Source organism: Eptatretus burgeri, chromosome 12, assembly GCF_056783735.1.
Source record: "Eptatretus burgeri isolate ZD-2024b chromosome 12, Ebu_testis_v1, whole genome shotgun sequence".
Lineage (NCBI taxonomy): Eukaryota > Metazoa > Chordata > Myxini > Myxiniformes > Myxinidae > Eptatretus > Eptatretus burgeri.
Window position 1 is genome coordinate 12541994 of NC_140972.1, and position 17208 is coordinate 12559201.

A 17208-nucleotide genomic window follows, 5' to 3' on the forward strand; every position below is an offset into this window, starting at 1 on the left:
CACAGGAAGAGCTTGTACAGCTCCAGCAGGATTCAGGAGCGCAGGCTCTTGCGCGGACGAATTCGTTGTCGACATTCTGGTGCAAAATGCTGCTGTCATACCCGACCCTGTCACGGCGTGCCATTAAGGTTCTCATGCCATATCCTTCATCATACTTTTGTGAGCAGTCGTTCTCCACCATGGTGGTGATTAAAACAAAGTACAGAAATCGCCCAGAAATGGAGCATGATATGATCCTGGCATTGTCATCTCCTTCTTCACGAATAGAGAAGTTGGTTTCTGAAAAACAGGCTCATCCTTCTCACTGATATATCTAAATGTCATTCGGACTAAACTTCTGAAGCATTCAACTGTACTATTTGGATACTCTCGGCTATTCTCCGTTTACTCGTCTATGAAAACATGACTATGGTAAATAAAGTAAACAGTAAATGTTCTTGTGTCATATGAAATCTTGTCTTGTTTATTATGAATTGGGTTTTGAATCTTTTGGGTCGCGCGATGTAGAGAGGTTCTGAAATTGGGTCGCCACTAAAAAAGTTTGAAAACCACTGATCAAGGTGAAGCGGAATCTTTATCACATGCTCTTATTACCTCGTGGCTCGTATTCTTCCGTCTTTGACAGCAGTGATTACTATATTGATCACGGTGCTATCCTTGACAATTTTACGTTTCTCCGATTGTGCGGACACTAAGCGGCCATCCGTGTCACCAAGAGAAATTTTATTTCGTTCTTTGTAAGTTCAAAATTATAATTATTTTTCTCCCCAAAAAATGGTAAGGACCATTTAACACACCAATAAAGCTGAGAGGTTGGCTGCAAAGGCTAATCAGACAAGCAAGAGCCAAGGGAGTCCAGAGTCCATCGCACAGAAAGAATATTGTCATTTTTCACATTTTGTTGTGTTACAGCCTGAATTTAAAATGGATTATATTGAGGTTATTTTTTGGTCACTTGTTTATTTATTTGTATGCAGCCTGTGACTGCCTAGCTGCATCGTTTTCTAGGGGTGTGGCTGTGCCGCTGATGCAATGCCTCCTGTTACCAGCACGCTGGTGTTCATTTTGCCGACCTCTGAAGGATGACAGGCTGAGTCAACCCTACCTGGTGGTAATTCAACAGCACAACAGGGGCTTGAGTTCAAGACTCTAGGATCTTAAGCCAGCCACCTTAACTGTTAAGTCAACACCAGGCCGCTCTTTGTCACTTGTCTACACTTAATACCCCCATCATGTCAAAGTTAGTTTTTTAATATATATTTTTAGAATTTTTTTCCAAATTAATAAAAAATTAAAAGTTGAAATGTTGTGAGTCAAAATAGTCAACCCTTTTGCTATGACCTCCAAATTGAAGTCAGTTGCATCCACTTTCCTTTGATCATCCTTGAGATGTCTCTACAACTTGATTGGAGTCCACCTGTGGCCAATTAAATTGATTGGACATGATTTATAAACGCACCTTTCTGGAGAAGGTCCCACAGTTGACAGTGCACGTCCCATCAGAAACTCCACCATGAAGTCCAATGAACTGTCCGTAGAACTCTGAGATAGAATTGTGAGGAGACGTAGATCTGGGGAAGGGTATGAAAATTTCTCGAGTGTTAAAAGTTTCCAAGAGTCCAGTGAACTTCATCATCAGGAAATGGAAAGAATATGGAACTACCCAGACTCTTCCTTGAGCTGGTCATCTGACCAAACTGAGCAACCAGGCATGAAGGACCTTGGTGAGGGATGTGACCATGAATCCAATGATTCCCAATATCTCAATGGTGAAGACCTCTCTGATTGAACTCGGCTTTATGGGAGAGTGGCCAGACGGAAGCCTCTCCTGAGAAAATGGCACATGACAGCATGATTGGAGTTTTCAAAAAGGCACATGAAAGACTGAGAGCATGAGGCAAAAGATTATGTGTCTGATTAGATGAAAAATAAACTCTTTGGCCTGAGTGCAAAGCACGACATCTGGCGGAAACTGAGCATAGTTCATCACCCATCTAACACCATCCCTACCGTGAAGCATTGTTGTGGGAGCATTATGCTATGGGGATGCTTTTTAGTGGCAAGCACTGTGAGACCTGGACGAATAGAGGGAAGAATGAATGGAGCCAAATACAGGCAAATCAATGAGGAGAACCTGCTTCAGAGTGCAGGAAACCTCAGACTGTGGCAATGATTTACATTCCAACAGGACAATGACACCAAGCACACAGCCAAAGCAACACTGGAATGGCTTCAGAAGAAGAACGTGAAATTCTTTAAGTGGCCCAGGCAAAGGCCAGACTTGAATCCCATTGAGAATCTGTGGAGAGACTTGAAGATTGCTGTTCACTGATGCTCCCCATCCAACCTGACAGAGCTTGAGCAAATCTGTAAGGAATGGGAGAAAATCCCCAAATCCAGATGTGCAAAGCTGATACAGCCATACCCAAGATGACTCGAAGCTGTAATCGCTGCCAAAGGCACTTCTATGAAGTATTAACTCGGGGAGCTGAATACTTTTGGAAACTAGAAGGGCACTCAGTGGAGCGCATACCTTCGCCACGTAATGCCTGATCCACGAGAACATATCGGGCCCAATCAAATTTTTTTGAAATATCAGGCTATGTATTGTTTTTGGCCCAATCTCGCAATGGTGAAGAATCACAAACATTTATCAGATCCAGATCCGGATCTTCACCAAAATTAAATCAATTCTCCCTTGTCACACACTCAACGTGTCCACCAAGTAACATCCAGATCCGTCCACAACTTTTTGAAATATCCTGAACACAAACACAGACAAACAGACAGAAAGGGGTGAAAACATAACTTCCTTCACCTTGGGTGGTGAAGGTAAGTAGATATTTCTGTAATTTATTTTCAATATATATTTTTTAATTTGTAAAAAAAAAAAAAACATTTTTTTCACTGTTATTATGGGCTATATTGTGGAGATTGGTGCCAAAAATGTTTTTTTTTTATTTAATCAATTTTAAATTCAGGCTGTAACAACAAAATGAAAATGTCAAGGGGTGTGAATATGTTCTGAAGGCACTGTAAGCGTTCCTTCGTAGAGTTATCTGTAGCAATTTTGTTTAGCTAACTTTCCCCTCTCCCTCATCCTGATGGAAGGGAAAGATGTGTTGTGAATGTCGTTTTAACTATCCCCATTGTTTTCTTCCTCATTTTACAACTCTGTACTCTAACCTCATTCTCAAACTCGAGTCGCACACACTTCTCGAACCCTTTACAGATTCCCACCACGTACCACATTCACTCCACAAAATATGCCACAAACCACACAAATCCATTCAGTAATACCTCAATATAATAGCATACATCGACCATGTTTAACACAGCAAAGTCAGACCGTCAGCGCTGTGAGCATTACCACCGCCAGGGCTGAGAGTGTCCTTATCGCTGCGCTGTCCGGGTCATACCAGCCGTCCCGTCCCGTCCATCGCATCTCTGGAACCAATCACGATGACTGGATCAAAGAGCACTGGCAAATCGGTGTGGCTGGATCACGAAAAGCTGATGTGAGTGGTGGCAGAAGTGAGGGTGATTAAAAATCCCTGGTGGAGTCGGGTTCTGTGGAGGGGATAGAGAAGTTCGAGTGGAGTTGCTTTGAGAGGTCTGCTGGTCCGAGCGCAGCTTTATGGTGAATCACGCTGCGTCTGGGGAAAACAACGGAACAGAGCACTGAGAATGCATCAGGTAAGTGGAATGTGAAGACTCGAGCTCCCAAACGTGGTTGTCATCTTTCCACGAACAGTACCTCATATGCGCCTGGGAGAACCAACCACAAACTCTCGAGTGGAGAAAGGCTTACACTGATTCTCCCCAGAAATGACTTCTATACCCATACGTCTGCCCTGGTGTATTAATTCAGCGGCCAACGGGGCTTGAACTCAGGACCCTTGGATCACAAGCCGCCACCCTAACCACTGAGCCAACTATTTTGCAGGGGAGACTATTTATGATTTTAGCTCAATCTCCAAGTTTTGCATACGTATTGGTTGTACCAAAGTAGCCCCTACACCTCCCCCCCCCCCCCCAGATGGAGGGACGGGGAGGGGAGACGACTTGCCAATGCTCCCTAAAGGGAGTGTAGGTTTCTAGTGCTAAAAATTATGCTTTTCCCACGAAGTGAACGATTCACTTCATTTTTTTGGCCTTAGCCGCTGGACTATTACATCGTCGCTGCATCGTCTGCAAACCACACAAACAAAGCAGCACACAAAACAAGCCCTGACGAAGGTCTCTAATCTTTCATTGCTCTTTCTAGTTGTACATGATTTCACTCTCACCATGTAAACAAACATGTCTCAATTTTAGCTGTGGCACTGCAAATGTTACAAGCTGAAAAAAACATACATGACATATTGAGTGAATGACGATATTAAGGAAATGTATACACTTTAAACAATATTCTTTAAAAAACAACAATTTTCACACATCAAAATGACATAAAATGTCATCCAGTTTGCAACAAAATGATTTGCTGGTAATCCAAGATGAGACTTGTCCATGTGAAAGAGTCAGAGATTTTTTAATGAATGTGGAAGTGAACGATCGGTTTAAAGTTGACCGTTGTGGACAACATGTGAATGATTTTCACATACTGTATTTGATACCACAATTAAGGGAATATCATATTCTTTCCTATTGTATACTCATTAATGTTGACATCATTTTCCTATATGTGGAGGTCCAAATGAACATTGTGATACCAAATAAGTAGCGTTATGGGGTCTTAGGTAGGAGGTGTACCGTGACCCCTTGTATCCCATGGACTAATATCGAGAATGAACAACTTAGAGGTCTACCGCTCTTTCTAGTTATAATGATCCATAATTGCTCACAGACTAATATTGACAATGAACAACTTTGAGGTGGACCGTGACCCATGATAGCCCACGGACTAATATTCAGAATGAACAACTTGGAGGTGGACCGTGACCCCGCCCACGGACTAATATTGAGAATGAACAACTTGCAATGCCCCATACTTTTGTACCTGAGTATGTGCATGTCTGCGTGCGTCCGTGCTTGCACAGTGGAGTACAAAAGCTTGAGTGCACTGAAGTTGATGCCAAAGTAGTTCACAATTTTGAAGGCTATAAATGAAGGGTCAATAAATTTTACTGATATGTCCTCTTTTTTCTGATGCAAAATATCAGTTAATTTTCATTCAGACACCATAATTACTGATTTTAAAGATAAATTTGACCTTGTTCATGTTTTTATCATATTGTATTATTGAATCAATGCTAATTCATTCATTTCTTTTACATTTCAGATATAATATGAAAAATCAAGAATGAAGTTTACAAAAAAAGTATTCGGATTGATCAAGGCATTCCTGTTATAGCCTTAAAAATAATAAAAAAAAAACATGTCTAGTGAACTTGGTGAAGGTCTTCGTGGGCAAATAGTTGCTCTCAGTCAAGAGGGGATGTCTCAGCGCCAGATTGCTGCGAAAGTAGAAGTCTCCAAAGGAGCTGTTCAGAGAACACTGAAAAGATACAAAGACACTGGAAGCTTTTCATCAAGTAAAAGGTCAGGGAGACCAAAGGTAACCATGACATCTGAAGATTATTGCACGAAATTAACAAGTCTTCAAAATACAGGGTGGCCATAAAGTCTGGAAACATAGGTGAGCATACATTATAAATGGTTTATTGACATTAAATTACAATACTTGAAAGGTTCAATGACATTATATGACATGTTCAATGGTTTGTCCCTCATGAAACCTTCAACGCTCCTTGTTGTTTGGTCGTGGAACGGGGAGGTGAACAAGCAAAACATGCGATACTGGTCACAAGACGATCCGCACTGGATCTCCCCTACCAAATAACAAGGAGCGGTGAAGGTCTCATGAGGGACAACACATTGAACATATCAAGCATTGTAATGTAATAGACCATTTATAATGTATATTCGCCTATGTTTCCAGACTTTATGGCCACCCTGTAGAACTGTAACAGCAGGGCAAATACAAGCTAAGATCAATGAAGAAAGATGTACACCGATTAGGAAAACTGCGGTTCAAAGGAGACTTGCTCGTGGAGGCCTTTTTGGGATGGTTGCTGTATTAAAATCATGACTGAGGAAACAAAATAAAGTTATTCACGATCTTGTCTTCAACCTCTTCCTTTTCTCTACCCCTCTTTTAACTAACCTTTCAAAAAAAATAACGGTGTTTTAAGATGTTTCAACTCCCTCTTTCTCCCATGTGGTTTTCGCTGTTCTATCATAATACACCATGATTGTTCTTCAAGAGCCCAAGTTCAAATCGACCTTTCATAGATCCTGTATCTAAAAAGTCCAACTGTTGCAACGTTTCCTTTCTCCATTCTCTTAACTCGCCTTTATTCCACCTGTCCCCTAACGTCTTGAAACGTATCGCTGACTTGAAAATATCAAGAACCCCAGTTTGCAACGCATGTTTCTATTCCATCAATTGTTCTCTTTGTCCATCTTCAGTGCCAATTCACTCCACCTCCTCAAATCTACCTCCTCCAAACTCCTCCCCTGTTATACCCCCTCCTTACACTTCCCATCATACCTCTCTTGGCACCTCTCCACCGTCCTCTGCTATCCTAACAGCTCCTCCTCTGGTGTCCTAAACTGTGTGGTTTTCAAACATCTGTTGGCTCCGTTCCAACCTCTGATGTCTCACTCTCTTAATCGGTACACTCTTCCAACATCAACCTCGTGCTTTTTCTTTCCTCTCATCACCCCTCACCCTCTTGCCATCCCCAAAATCTTATTCCTCCCCCCACCCTCTCCCATCTTCACCATACTACTACCAGTCTCATCCTTCCCTTTTCCCCAACCTCTCCCTCCTCCCCATGGCCGTGCCTTCTCCCATCGTCTCCTCTCCCTCTCAAGTTGGCCACCTCTTCCCCCCTCAAAGCAAGCTTCACTCGCTTCCCCCTCACCTTTCTCCAAAGCTCCCCTCCCCTCCACACACCTTTCTCCCTCAAGTGCACCCCTCACCCCTCCCCTAAAAATCTCCCCACTTACTCCCCCCTCTCATTCGCTCCCCTTACATCCACAAAGCTGTCTCCCCCCACCCTCTCTCTTCAAACTCATTCCTCCACCTCCTCCAATCTTTTACTTCCCTCTGCTCTCCTCTCTTATTACTCCCCACTGTGCCTCATGGTGACCACTCCTCATTTCCATAAATGCCAAGGTGAGCCAATTAAAAAAGCCAAGAATTCACAAGGTTTCGGAAAAGTGATGATAATGGAAAACCAAGACGCCAAGGTGAACAACGAATAGTCAAGATCTTGTGAATAATGCCAAGGAGTGGTCACACTGCTGTGCCTCATCCAATCAGCACCTAGCTTTTTGCCATCGTCCTCATTCTCCTCTCACTCTTCTGCAATCTCCTACACACTGTCAACAACTCTCCCTGCCTCCCCTCTCCTCCCTCGTCATATCCTCCCCTCCCCTCCCATCTTCTGCACCCAAAGCATCCTCCCCTTTTTTACTTAACGGTGCGGACCTCAAACATCCGGGGCCTTCGCTCTAACCTGACATCTCTCCACATAGGTTGCGACTGACAAAGCAGACATAATCTGCTTAACAGAAACTTTCTTCCTGGTAGTGTCTGTTTCTGGTGTATCTTCCCTCTCCATCCCCTCCCTTACCTCAAATGTCTGCATAGCTGAGACTGCCTGTGAAAAGGCTGAATGCCTAAACTCTGTGTTTGCTTAAAAATCTTGTGTCTCAAACCCAGTGCTTTCTGTACCCACCTTACCCAGTCGCACCCACCTGTGCCTGGACTCTGTGTCCTTTTCTCCCAACAATGTGGTGAGCTTGCTGTTAAACCTCGACTCTGATTATGCAACCGTACCAGACAACATCAGTCCACGTGTCCTAAAAACCTGCTCTGCTGCTCTTGCTCACCCTCTCTCTGTTATAGTCACCCTCATTTGCTCAAGGTCATCTGCCTTCTGTTTGGAAATCAGCAAACATCACTGCCCTGCATAAAAAAGGTGCAAAAACAGATCCCTGCAACTACAGACCAAACAGCCTTCTCCCAATTAGCAAGGTCATGGAATCCATCATTGCTCCAACCTTCTTCTTCTCCAATGGCTTGATTTCAGATCATAAATTTGGATTCAGACTCGGTCCCTCTACCCTGGACACGCTGTTTCTGCTTTCCCAACAATGGATGAGGTCCTCAATGCCAGGCATGAGATCAGAGCCATCTCCCTAGACATATCGTGAGCTTTTGATATGGTGTGGCACCCTGCCCTGCTCACCAAACTCGCTTCTGATGGTATCCAAGGCATTCCTTCTGATGGTATTCCTCAAGGTAGCGTTCTGGGCCCTGTTCTTTTTCTGGTTTTCATCAATGATCTCTCGGACTCTCTGGAAAATCCTCTATTTCTCTTTGCCGACGACTCCACCCTCTGCCGTACCATCTGTCATCCCTCAGACCGGCAAGCAGCAGCTTCTTCACTCACTGCAGATCTGGATAAAATCACAAACTGGTCCAACACGTGGAACATGTCTTTCAATCCAGACAAATCTCACACTCTCACTATGTCTCTTCGAAAGGACCGTTTACAAAACCCCCCCATCCACTTTCTCAACAATCCTCTGGAAGAAGTCTTTTCTTTCAAGCTTCTAGGTCTCACTATCTGCCATGACCTTTCCTGGGAAAGTCACATTTCCAACCTCGCCTCAAAAGCCAGTCGCCGACTGGGAATCCTCCGTCGTGCTAAGTCCTTCCTCGGCCCTCTTGAGCTCCTGACCACTTACAAAGCTTTTGTCCGTAGCCTGATGGAGTACTGCTCTCCCCTCTGGGCTGGTGCTCCTGCCTCCCACCTTTCTCGGCTTCACGCTGTCGAAACCAGGGCATTTAAGATCATCGGCATCTCCCGCAATGAAGCTGAGTCTTTGGGCCTCTCACTCAATCACCGCAGGTTGGTCGGTGGTCTTTCTGTCTTCTACCGACTCCTCTCCAGCCTTGCCCCCACTGCTCTCTCTGCGATTTGTCCCCACCACATTTCCACAGGGCGCTCAAGGTCCGCCAACAACCCCCTTCTGGTAAAACTACCAAAATCACGAATCACTGCTCATCTTCACTCTTTCATTCCTCTTTTTTCCTGCCTTTGGAATAAACTTCCTCACTCTATTCTTTCTCATTCTTCACTCCAGGCTTTCAAAATAGCTGTTCACCACCACCTCTTATCTTCCCCCATCCAAATCCTCGATCTTTTCTACCCCCGATAATCCACCCAAGCCCACTTCCTTCATTTCTCCTGCTTTCCTTCCTGAAAGTCCCTGAAATGTCCATCTTCTCTTCGTCATGTTCCCCGTCCCATCCCCATCCCTCTCCCTTCCACAGTTCACCTAATGTGTCTGTTCCCCACTGTTTTGTCCCTTCCACTCCCGCCCCTCTTGTCTCGTGCCTCCTTGCTGTGATTTGTGTGTTTGCTCTCATACGAGCCTCGACCAAGGTATACAAAAAAAAAAAAAAAGGCAATCTCCACTCGTGGCTCATGGACTTCCTCTCCTGTCGAAGTGAACGCGTGGCTCTTAATGGTTCTCTCTCATCTTCTCTTCCTGTCTTGGCTGGAGTTCTTCAAGGCAGCGTTCTGAGCCCTGTGCTTTTTCTGGTTTTCATCAATGATTTCTCCAACTCTCTGGAAAATCCTCTTTATCTCTTTGCTGATGACCACCCTCTGCTGTAACATCTCTCATCCCTCAGATTGGCAAGCAGCAGCCTCTTCACTCTCTGCAGACCTTGATAAAATTACAAGCTGGTCAGTCAAACACTTGGAACATGTCTTTCATCCTGACAAATCTCTCTCACTATGTCTCTCCGAAAGGACCGTCTGGAACCCCCCTACTCTTCTCCCTCTTAAGTTGGCCACCTCTTCCTCCCTCAAAGCAAACTTCACGAGCTTCCCCCTCACCTTTCTCCAAAGCTCCCTCCACACACCTACTCCTACATTTCATCCTACTCGACAATGTATACAAAAAAAAACCTTAACGTCTAGATTTTGCTATGGAAAATTGGACAAAAATCCTCTTCACTGATGAGTCAAAATTTGCCATTTTTGGGAATCATCGCAGAGCTTATGTTAGATTCAGAAGTGATGAAAAATTGCAAGAACATTGAATGAAGCCTTTAGACAAAGAATATGAGAGGAAGCATTTGAGTCTGGGGATGCTGGAGGAAGCATTCAAGTTTTTTGGGAATAGGAGATGACCACAAAATTACTTGCACACTGACAAAAGAAAAGGATCACCCAATCCTTCAAAGATGTGCCATCCCTTCTGGATTGAAATTGTGCAGCCATTACTTCATTTGTCCACACGACAATGACCTAAAATGACTCAACGCCCACTTTTTCACTCTTATTCAATTGAGAGAGTGGAGTTGAGCTACTGGACTGTACTGTGCGTGCATCCACATCTTAGTGACTGAACTTCCTCTGAAAAAGGATTGTTAAGAAAGTATATCTGGAGAGTTTGCCAGTCGGTCCTTCAGTTCAGTTCAGTCCACCTTAATTATCACTTTGCAGCTTCCACTGAATTGTGCGACAATTTAAAAATGTACATACAATACATCATGTATAAAATATACATAAAAATATACATTCAACATTTCATATCAATATAAACCTTTCGGAGAGAGAGAGACAGAGAGATAGAGATATAGATAGAGATTTGTCTGGATTGAAAGACATGTTGCAAGTTTTTGACCAGCTTGTGATTTTGTCAAGTCTGACCTTCGTTGGGGTGCTAATTACTATATCTTTAAAATTACATCTAAAGAGCTCATTCGAATCGCAAATTCTTGATTTTTCTTGGGTTATTTAGCTGTTTGCAGAATGCAAGAACAATGGGCTTTAAAAACAGTCGAAGGAAACTGGACTTTATAGTTCAACAGTAGAAAGGAAGTGATTACAAGTGATTCTTATGTATATGTCTTTGATCTTTGTTGATGTGTTTTAAATATTGCATGTTTAATTATACTAGCGGGCACTTCTCGGCCCATCTTCATTGGGCAAAGTGCTGCTGCATATTCTTGGAAATGCATACACAATTTTTGTGAGGGGAGGGTCCATCCGTCCGTCCAGACATGACCACCGTCGAGACACGTATGGAGATAACCACCGTTCGGTTATGTGTGGAGATAGCCACCATCCATGCATAACCCATAACCACTATCCAGATACATGAGGGGAGAGGAGAGGAGAGAGTTGGGAAGAGAGGGTGGGGATTCCGGCAGATATGACGGCCAGTTTAACGCCACATGCAATGATGAATCACCCTGCCTGTGAAACACCGGGTTGACAGTTTATAGCTGGGTCGGGATTCGAACCTAAGCTAGACAGCTTGGAGTGTGTTTGCGTACCTCTTAGCTATCCTGCCGTGATGTTAACGAAGCGTTTCATCCGCCACCATAGGTGGACGGAGGTTATGTTTTCACCCCTGCCATGTCTGTCTGTCTGTCTGTCTGTCTCTCTGTGAACAGGATACTTCAAAACGCTGTGGACGAGTTGTGATAAAATTAGGTGGATGAGTTGGGTAGGTCAGAAGAACAAGCCAATTCGATTTTGGTTAAGGTTCGGAGCCAGATCTGGCCTCTCAGTGGGATACAAAAGGGAAACTGTTCAGCCTGGTGGAGGTATGCGCTCTACCGAGTGCCGTTCTAGTTTTACATGTGTCAGTGTTAAGTTTGAAAAGCATGTATTGCACCGATTAGCATAACAAAGAGGGTATGCATCTTTCTATCGGGAATTTTCTTGATTAGCAGAGTTGGGCCGTCACAACTGTCAAAGTGGCTGTTAAAATGTATTTTTGCCAGTCGTGTTCTAAGTCTTAATCTGAGGTCTTGCCACATATTGATGCCAAGATTCACACCGCACAAGCGTCGATAGAGTTTTATTGCAATATACACGTTATACTTCTTTCAGAAAATAAGGCACAAACTCCCCTCACCACCCACAGGGTGGGTAAACTACTCACACGTACACCATCGGCCATCTTATAGGGCACCAAGTTCCTTCGGGTTAACGTGAGTTTAGACGCGGCCTCTTATTCCTTCTCTCATTCTTATCTGTACATTCTCCTCTGATGTACAAGGTTTGTTGTTATTTGCCCTCTCACCTTTGGGAGGATGGAGTTGCTTAATCACCCACTTTTTCACTCTTATTCAATTGAGAGTGTGGAGTTGAGCGACTGGACCGTACTGTGCGTGCATCCACATCTTAATGACAAACTTGCAGTGCGAAGCCTCGTGGATGAAGCCTCGCTATCTGCAGGCTCGACCGAAGGCCACAAACACCTGTCAAATTAGCATACCTCAGCTGAAGTACCTCAGTAAGTATTAGTTCGCATACCTCAAATCTGGACTTTCTCCTCACTATGATTACCTGACTAATTGTTTTAATTTTTTGTGGGAAACCCACAGTTGTTTTTTTTTACACTATGATATTGTTTATTGTATATGTACGCACTTTAAATAATTAGTGAAAAGACAATAATGTCTGCATTTCTAATCGCAGGTTAGGAGTTCAAGAGCCCAACTATGTCGGCAAAGTCTGAAAGTGAAGAGCAACGAAATGCACGATTGGCAAAACGGCGAGAACAACTTCGAATGCGAAGGAACTCTGGAATGGAAGAGAAACACTCTTCAACATTGGTAAAAGATCAGGAAAGACGTCAGAAAAGATGTAACAATGTGGACCAATGCTCGACACAAGGAGAGGACCAATGCTCAACGCAATTAACAGAACAACATCGTGTGCAAAGGAACACTGAAAGTGAAGAGAAACGCAACAGACGATTGGCAAAAACGGCGAGAACAACAACGACGTGTGGGAAGGAACTATGAAAGTGAAGAGCAACGTTCTTCAAGATTAGTAAAAGAGAGAGAACGATGTCAGAAAAAATGGGAGCAACGTCAGAAAGGATTTGAGCAACATTGTGCTCATAGAACAGAAAACAAGCGGTTAAGGAAATTGATGCAGGAAGAACAACAATGTGCACAAATGATATCTGATGGGGAGGACCAATGCTCAACACAATTAACAGAACAACTTGTGCAAAGGAACTCTGGAAGTGAAGAGCAATGCAATAGACGATTGGTATAATGGCGAGAACAAAAACGTGTGGTAAGTAACTGAAAGTGACGCTCTTCAAGATTAGTGAGACAACGACGTCAGAAAAGATGTGAGCAAGAAAATCAGAAACCATTTGAGCAACAATGTGCCAACATAACAGAAAACAAATAAGTTGAACAAGCTCCTGCTCAGTTACAGTCCTCCCCCCTCTTTCAGACCTTGACAGAATCACAAACTGGTCAAACACTTCGAATAAGTCTTTCAATCCTGACCTCTGTCTCTGTCTATCTGTGTGTCTGTCTCTGTCTCTCTCTGTCTCTGTCTCTCTGTCTCTCTCTCTCTGTCTCTGTCTCTCTCTCACTATCAGATGCGATCTTTCTTTGACAAACTGCATTTCTAAGTTTGCCTCCAAAGCCATCTGCCAATTGGGCATCCTTTGTCATGCAATGTCCTTTCTTGGCACACCTGAACTCCTCTCCACATTCAAGATCTTTCTTAATCTGCAACTTTATGGAGTACCGCTCTCCTCTCTGGGTTGATGCCCCTGCCTCGCATCTTGCTCAGTTTAACACCATGGAAACAAAGGTCTTCAAGATTATTAGAATCTTTCACGTTCCCATTGTGGACAAGGCAGTCGTCTGTCTTCTACCGCCTCCTCTCTGTTCTTGCACCCTCTGTTCTTTCTGTGTTTTGCCCCTCCCCCTCCCCCCCCCCAGGTTTCTGCAGGGTACACACAGTCCATCATCAACCCTCTTCTGGTGAAACTCCCAAAATCCAGGATCACTGCTCACCTCCACTCATTTATTGTTCTTTTATTTTTTTCCTGCCTGTGGAACCAACTCTGACATTCCATTCAATATAATTTTTCCCTCCAGCCCTTCAAGACAGCTGTTCACCACCATCTCTGATCATCCATCATCCAAAACCATGATCTTTTCTACCCCAGTTAATAATCTGGAGTGTCAATCTGGAGCTCGTTCATTGTGCTGCGCAAACAAAAATGTTGTCCTGTAACCCGTTCCCCCTCCACCACAATGTCTCCGTAATCTATTTCTTTAACGGATGTTCACCAAAGTCTACACATTTCTTGACCAACATATGCAACTACAATTGTGCATTTCAAATGACCAGTTTTGGATGTAATGAAGCAACGGTTTCTGGCTGGGATCCATCCTTTCATGTGCAAGGCCAGGATTTCCACCAACGAGGAAGTCTTCTTCCACTTCCTCGTGGATCAGTGAATTTTCTCCAATTATATTTCATTCACAACAAGTTTAAAGTTTCCAGTCAGGCCTTGCTTTGCTCTGACCATTGACAAAGCTTCGGAGAAGTCGGAGTGAAACTCCAACACCTTCATTATCACATGGAATGCCTGAATGGGTCATTAAGCAGAGTTGGATCCCCCAAGTCACTTTAAGAATCCAGGAGTGTTGTTTTCAAAGAGAACCTTCATTAAAGTTATGCATCATACTTCTTCAATATTCATCAAAGGAGTGAGGTCAAAAGTAAAATGACAAGTTGTTTTCTTTTCATTAGTTTTCAAAACACATCTACTCAAGAATCTCAAGGATCTGACAAGTTCAAATTATCATCTACATAATAATTGTGTGTTTGTTTACTACAGAAAAATGATACTCCTCTAATTCACATAGTTCGTTCACAAGATGGTCAATATTCTCATGTCAAAATCATTTTCTAAAGTTTCAACATCTTGCATATTATTTCCGAGTTTGTGGTTTCGTGTCACGCTATCTTCGACTTTGTTCTGCGCTCGAGTAACGTGATATTCGGCTTACATTATCTCAAAGACCATATGAGGTGCATGGTACAAAAAAGTAAATAAAATGGTTCTGAAACAGTGAAATCGTATTCCACTTACTGCATTAAAGTAAAATTACTACTGATACTCTGCATCAGTTCCTTTCTCAAACACACCCACCCCAACATGTCGCGCAGAGCGCGGGTTATGCTAGTCGATGTTTACATTATGGATGATTTCAATAAGCCTCTTTGATGAGTCGTAAGGCCTCACCGCACAAAAATGCTCCATTTGTATCGATAATAAAACATTTGATCACTTTTGTAGCGTATACTGTATTGCAATATAAAGTACTTTTCTTTTCAAAAAAAATCTCAAATGATATTTAAAAAATGGTTTTTCATGATATTACAAAAATGGTTAGGGTGGTGGCCTTGGGATCCTATGGTACTGAGTTCAAATCCCGCTGAGCTGTTGAATTAATACCAGGTGGGGTTAACTCGACCTGTCATCCTTCCGAGGTCGGCAAAATGAGTGCCAGCTTGCTGGTATACTGTGTCGGAGTGGCGACCCGTCCAGGATTGTGTCCAATAGCCAAGGAGACTGCTTAGGCAGCACCAATGCTCTGCACAGTGTACGGTCACAATGGATGGATGGAATATAAACACCTGCCAGACCAAGTTATTACCTCCGGCACCGAAGGTGAAGGAGGTTATGTTTTCACCCCTTTCTGTCTGTCTGTCTTTGTTTGTTTGTTTGTGTGCAGGATATCTCAAAAAGTTGTTGACGGACACTGATTTGGATGAAATTTTGTGGACAGGTTAGGTGTGTGACGAGGACGAACTGAATAGATTTTGGTGAAGATCTGGATACGAGAATTATTTAATTTTCAAAGTGATGCTACACCATTGAGAGATAGGGCCAAAAACGATATGGTACTGTATAGCATGATATTTCAAAAATGTGTTGGTCCCGATATGTTCTTGTGGATCGGGCATTGCGTGGCAGAGATATGCGCTCCGCTGAGTGCCCTTGTAGTTTATAAATAGGATTGTCTGAATAATATTGGATGTGCAAACACCTCTTGTTAGTGGGCAGGGCCAGGTGAGGTATTCCTGTCATGAAAACCATCATCACAACCTTTCTGGCCAATGTGTGCCAGCCATTGCAGCACAGTCTGCTGTGGAGCCACACGTGGCAATGGATTTACTTTTATTGGTTCAGACCCGTGGGTGGGACTGCCAGGAGGAGGACTCTGTCCAAGAGGAAGGGAAGAAGCAGAAGCAATCTCGGGGAGACAGGAAAACTCCACGTGCATGGAGGCAAGGACAGGAGAGCTCCATGTACAGGAAGGATGAAGGGGAGCGGAGACAATGGGGCCCATCAGAACCCCCGGAGTGCAGAGAAGACAAGGGTGTGAAGAAGAAGAGCCTTGAGAGAGGACGGAGGGAAGACCAGGATAACTTGTGTGGAAAGGACAGTGAGGGTCATGATGAGGGGCTGATTGATCTTCACTGGCTGGTGTTGTCTCTAGCTTACTTAGTCTTTGGACTCAGCTCGTCACTGGCTCTCGTCTCGCTTCTGGCTTCCAAAGCAGACTGCATTGAGTCCTGCACTTACACCACCCACGGACAATGGTAAACCAATGGTTTGCTCTGCCTGTGTTGAATCATCACTGATGACCAGATTCTGTGCGATCTTAAGGAAAGACCCTGTGTCATCGATGACCATCGGACAGTTGACATCATTGAGCCTGAGTTGTTTAGCATAACTAGACTTTAGCTGGAAAGGATATTTCGGGACACAAGATTTGGGAGCATACGGAGTTGAGGCATTCGGCCGTCTCATGAGTGGAGTCTGCCATGGAGCCATTTGAAGCAAAGGAAGGAATGGAGGGGGAGCATACTCAGAGACGGACTTAATAAGGTGCCATCAAGTTTTTGTTTGTTTGGAGGAGTGAGACAAGTTTGAAAGTTCAAGCTTGATGTTGGCCAGATGTTTTCTATATCTCCTGAGAGTGGACACACACTTGTTGCAGGCTTCCTTTTTTGTGGACGAACCTAAGGTTGCCTTACAGGAGGAGAAGGAAAGTTGTTTCAAGGTAATTGCCTCACCACAGGTTCAGTGTACTAGGGACAGGAGGATGGGTATAATAACTGAAGATGAGATGGTATGGATCTGTGCATGAGAGAGCAAGTTTCTGTGGAAGAATTACCAGGCTGAGTTAATATCAGGGGCGGTAGATACGGGAGCCCAATCCTGAAGTGAGATCGCTGCTTGCAGTGACCGAGTGAACTGCCAGACTCGCTGGCGCTGAGGTTCTTCTCTGAGGAAAGCAAGAGATATTCACCTTCTTAAGCACATGAT

The 17208-nt window shown here is 43.8% G+C and overlaps 1 protein-coding gene across 10 annotated transcripts in view; it reads left to right on the forward strand.

Moving 5' to 3' along the window:
- Positions 1–17208, forward strand: part of LOC147015115 (uncharacterized) — an 82316-nt gene that overhangs the window by 14052 nt on the left and 51056 nt on the right. For 2 of the 10 annotated variants that reach the window (XM_085849552.1, XM_085849551.1), the window contains exon 2: positions 5282–5557. The exons of 5 other annotated variants lie outside the window; for them this stretch is intronic. In XM_085849552.1, coding sequence (XP_085705678.1) covers positions 5378–5557 — 180 coding nt within the window. In that variant the 5' untranslated portion in view covers positions 5282–5377. Of the gene's footprint in view, positions 1–5281; positions 5558–15471; positions 15544–17208 lie in introns of those variants that run through there. 3 more of the 10 variants (XM_085849556.1, XM_085849553.1, XM_085849558.1) reach the window with 3 other exon arrangements.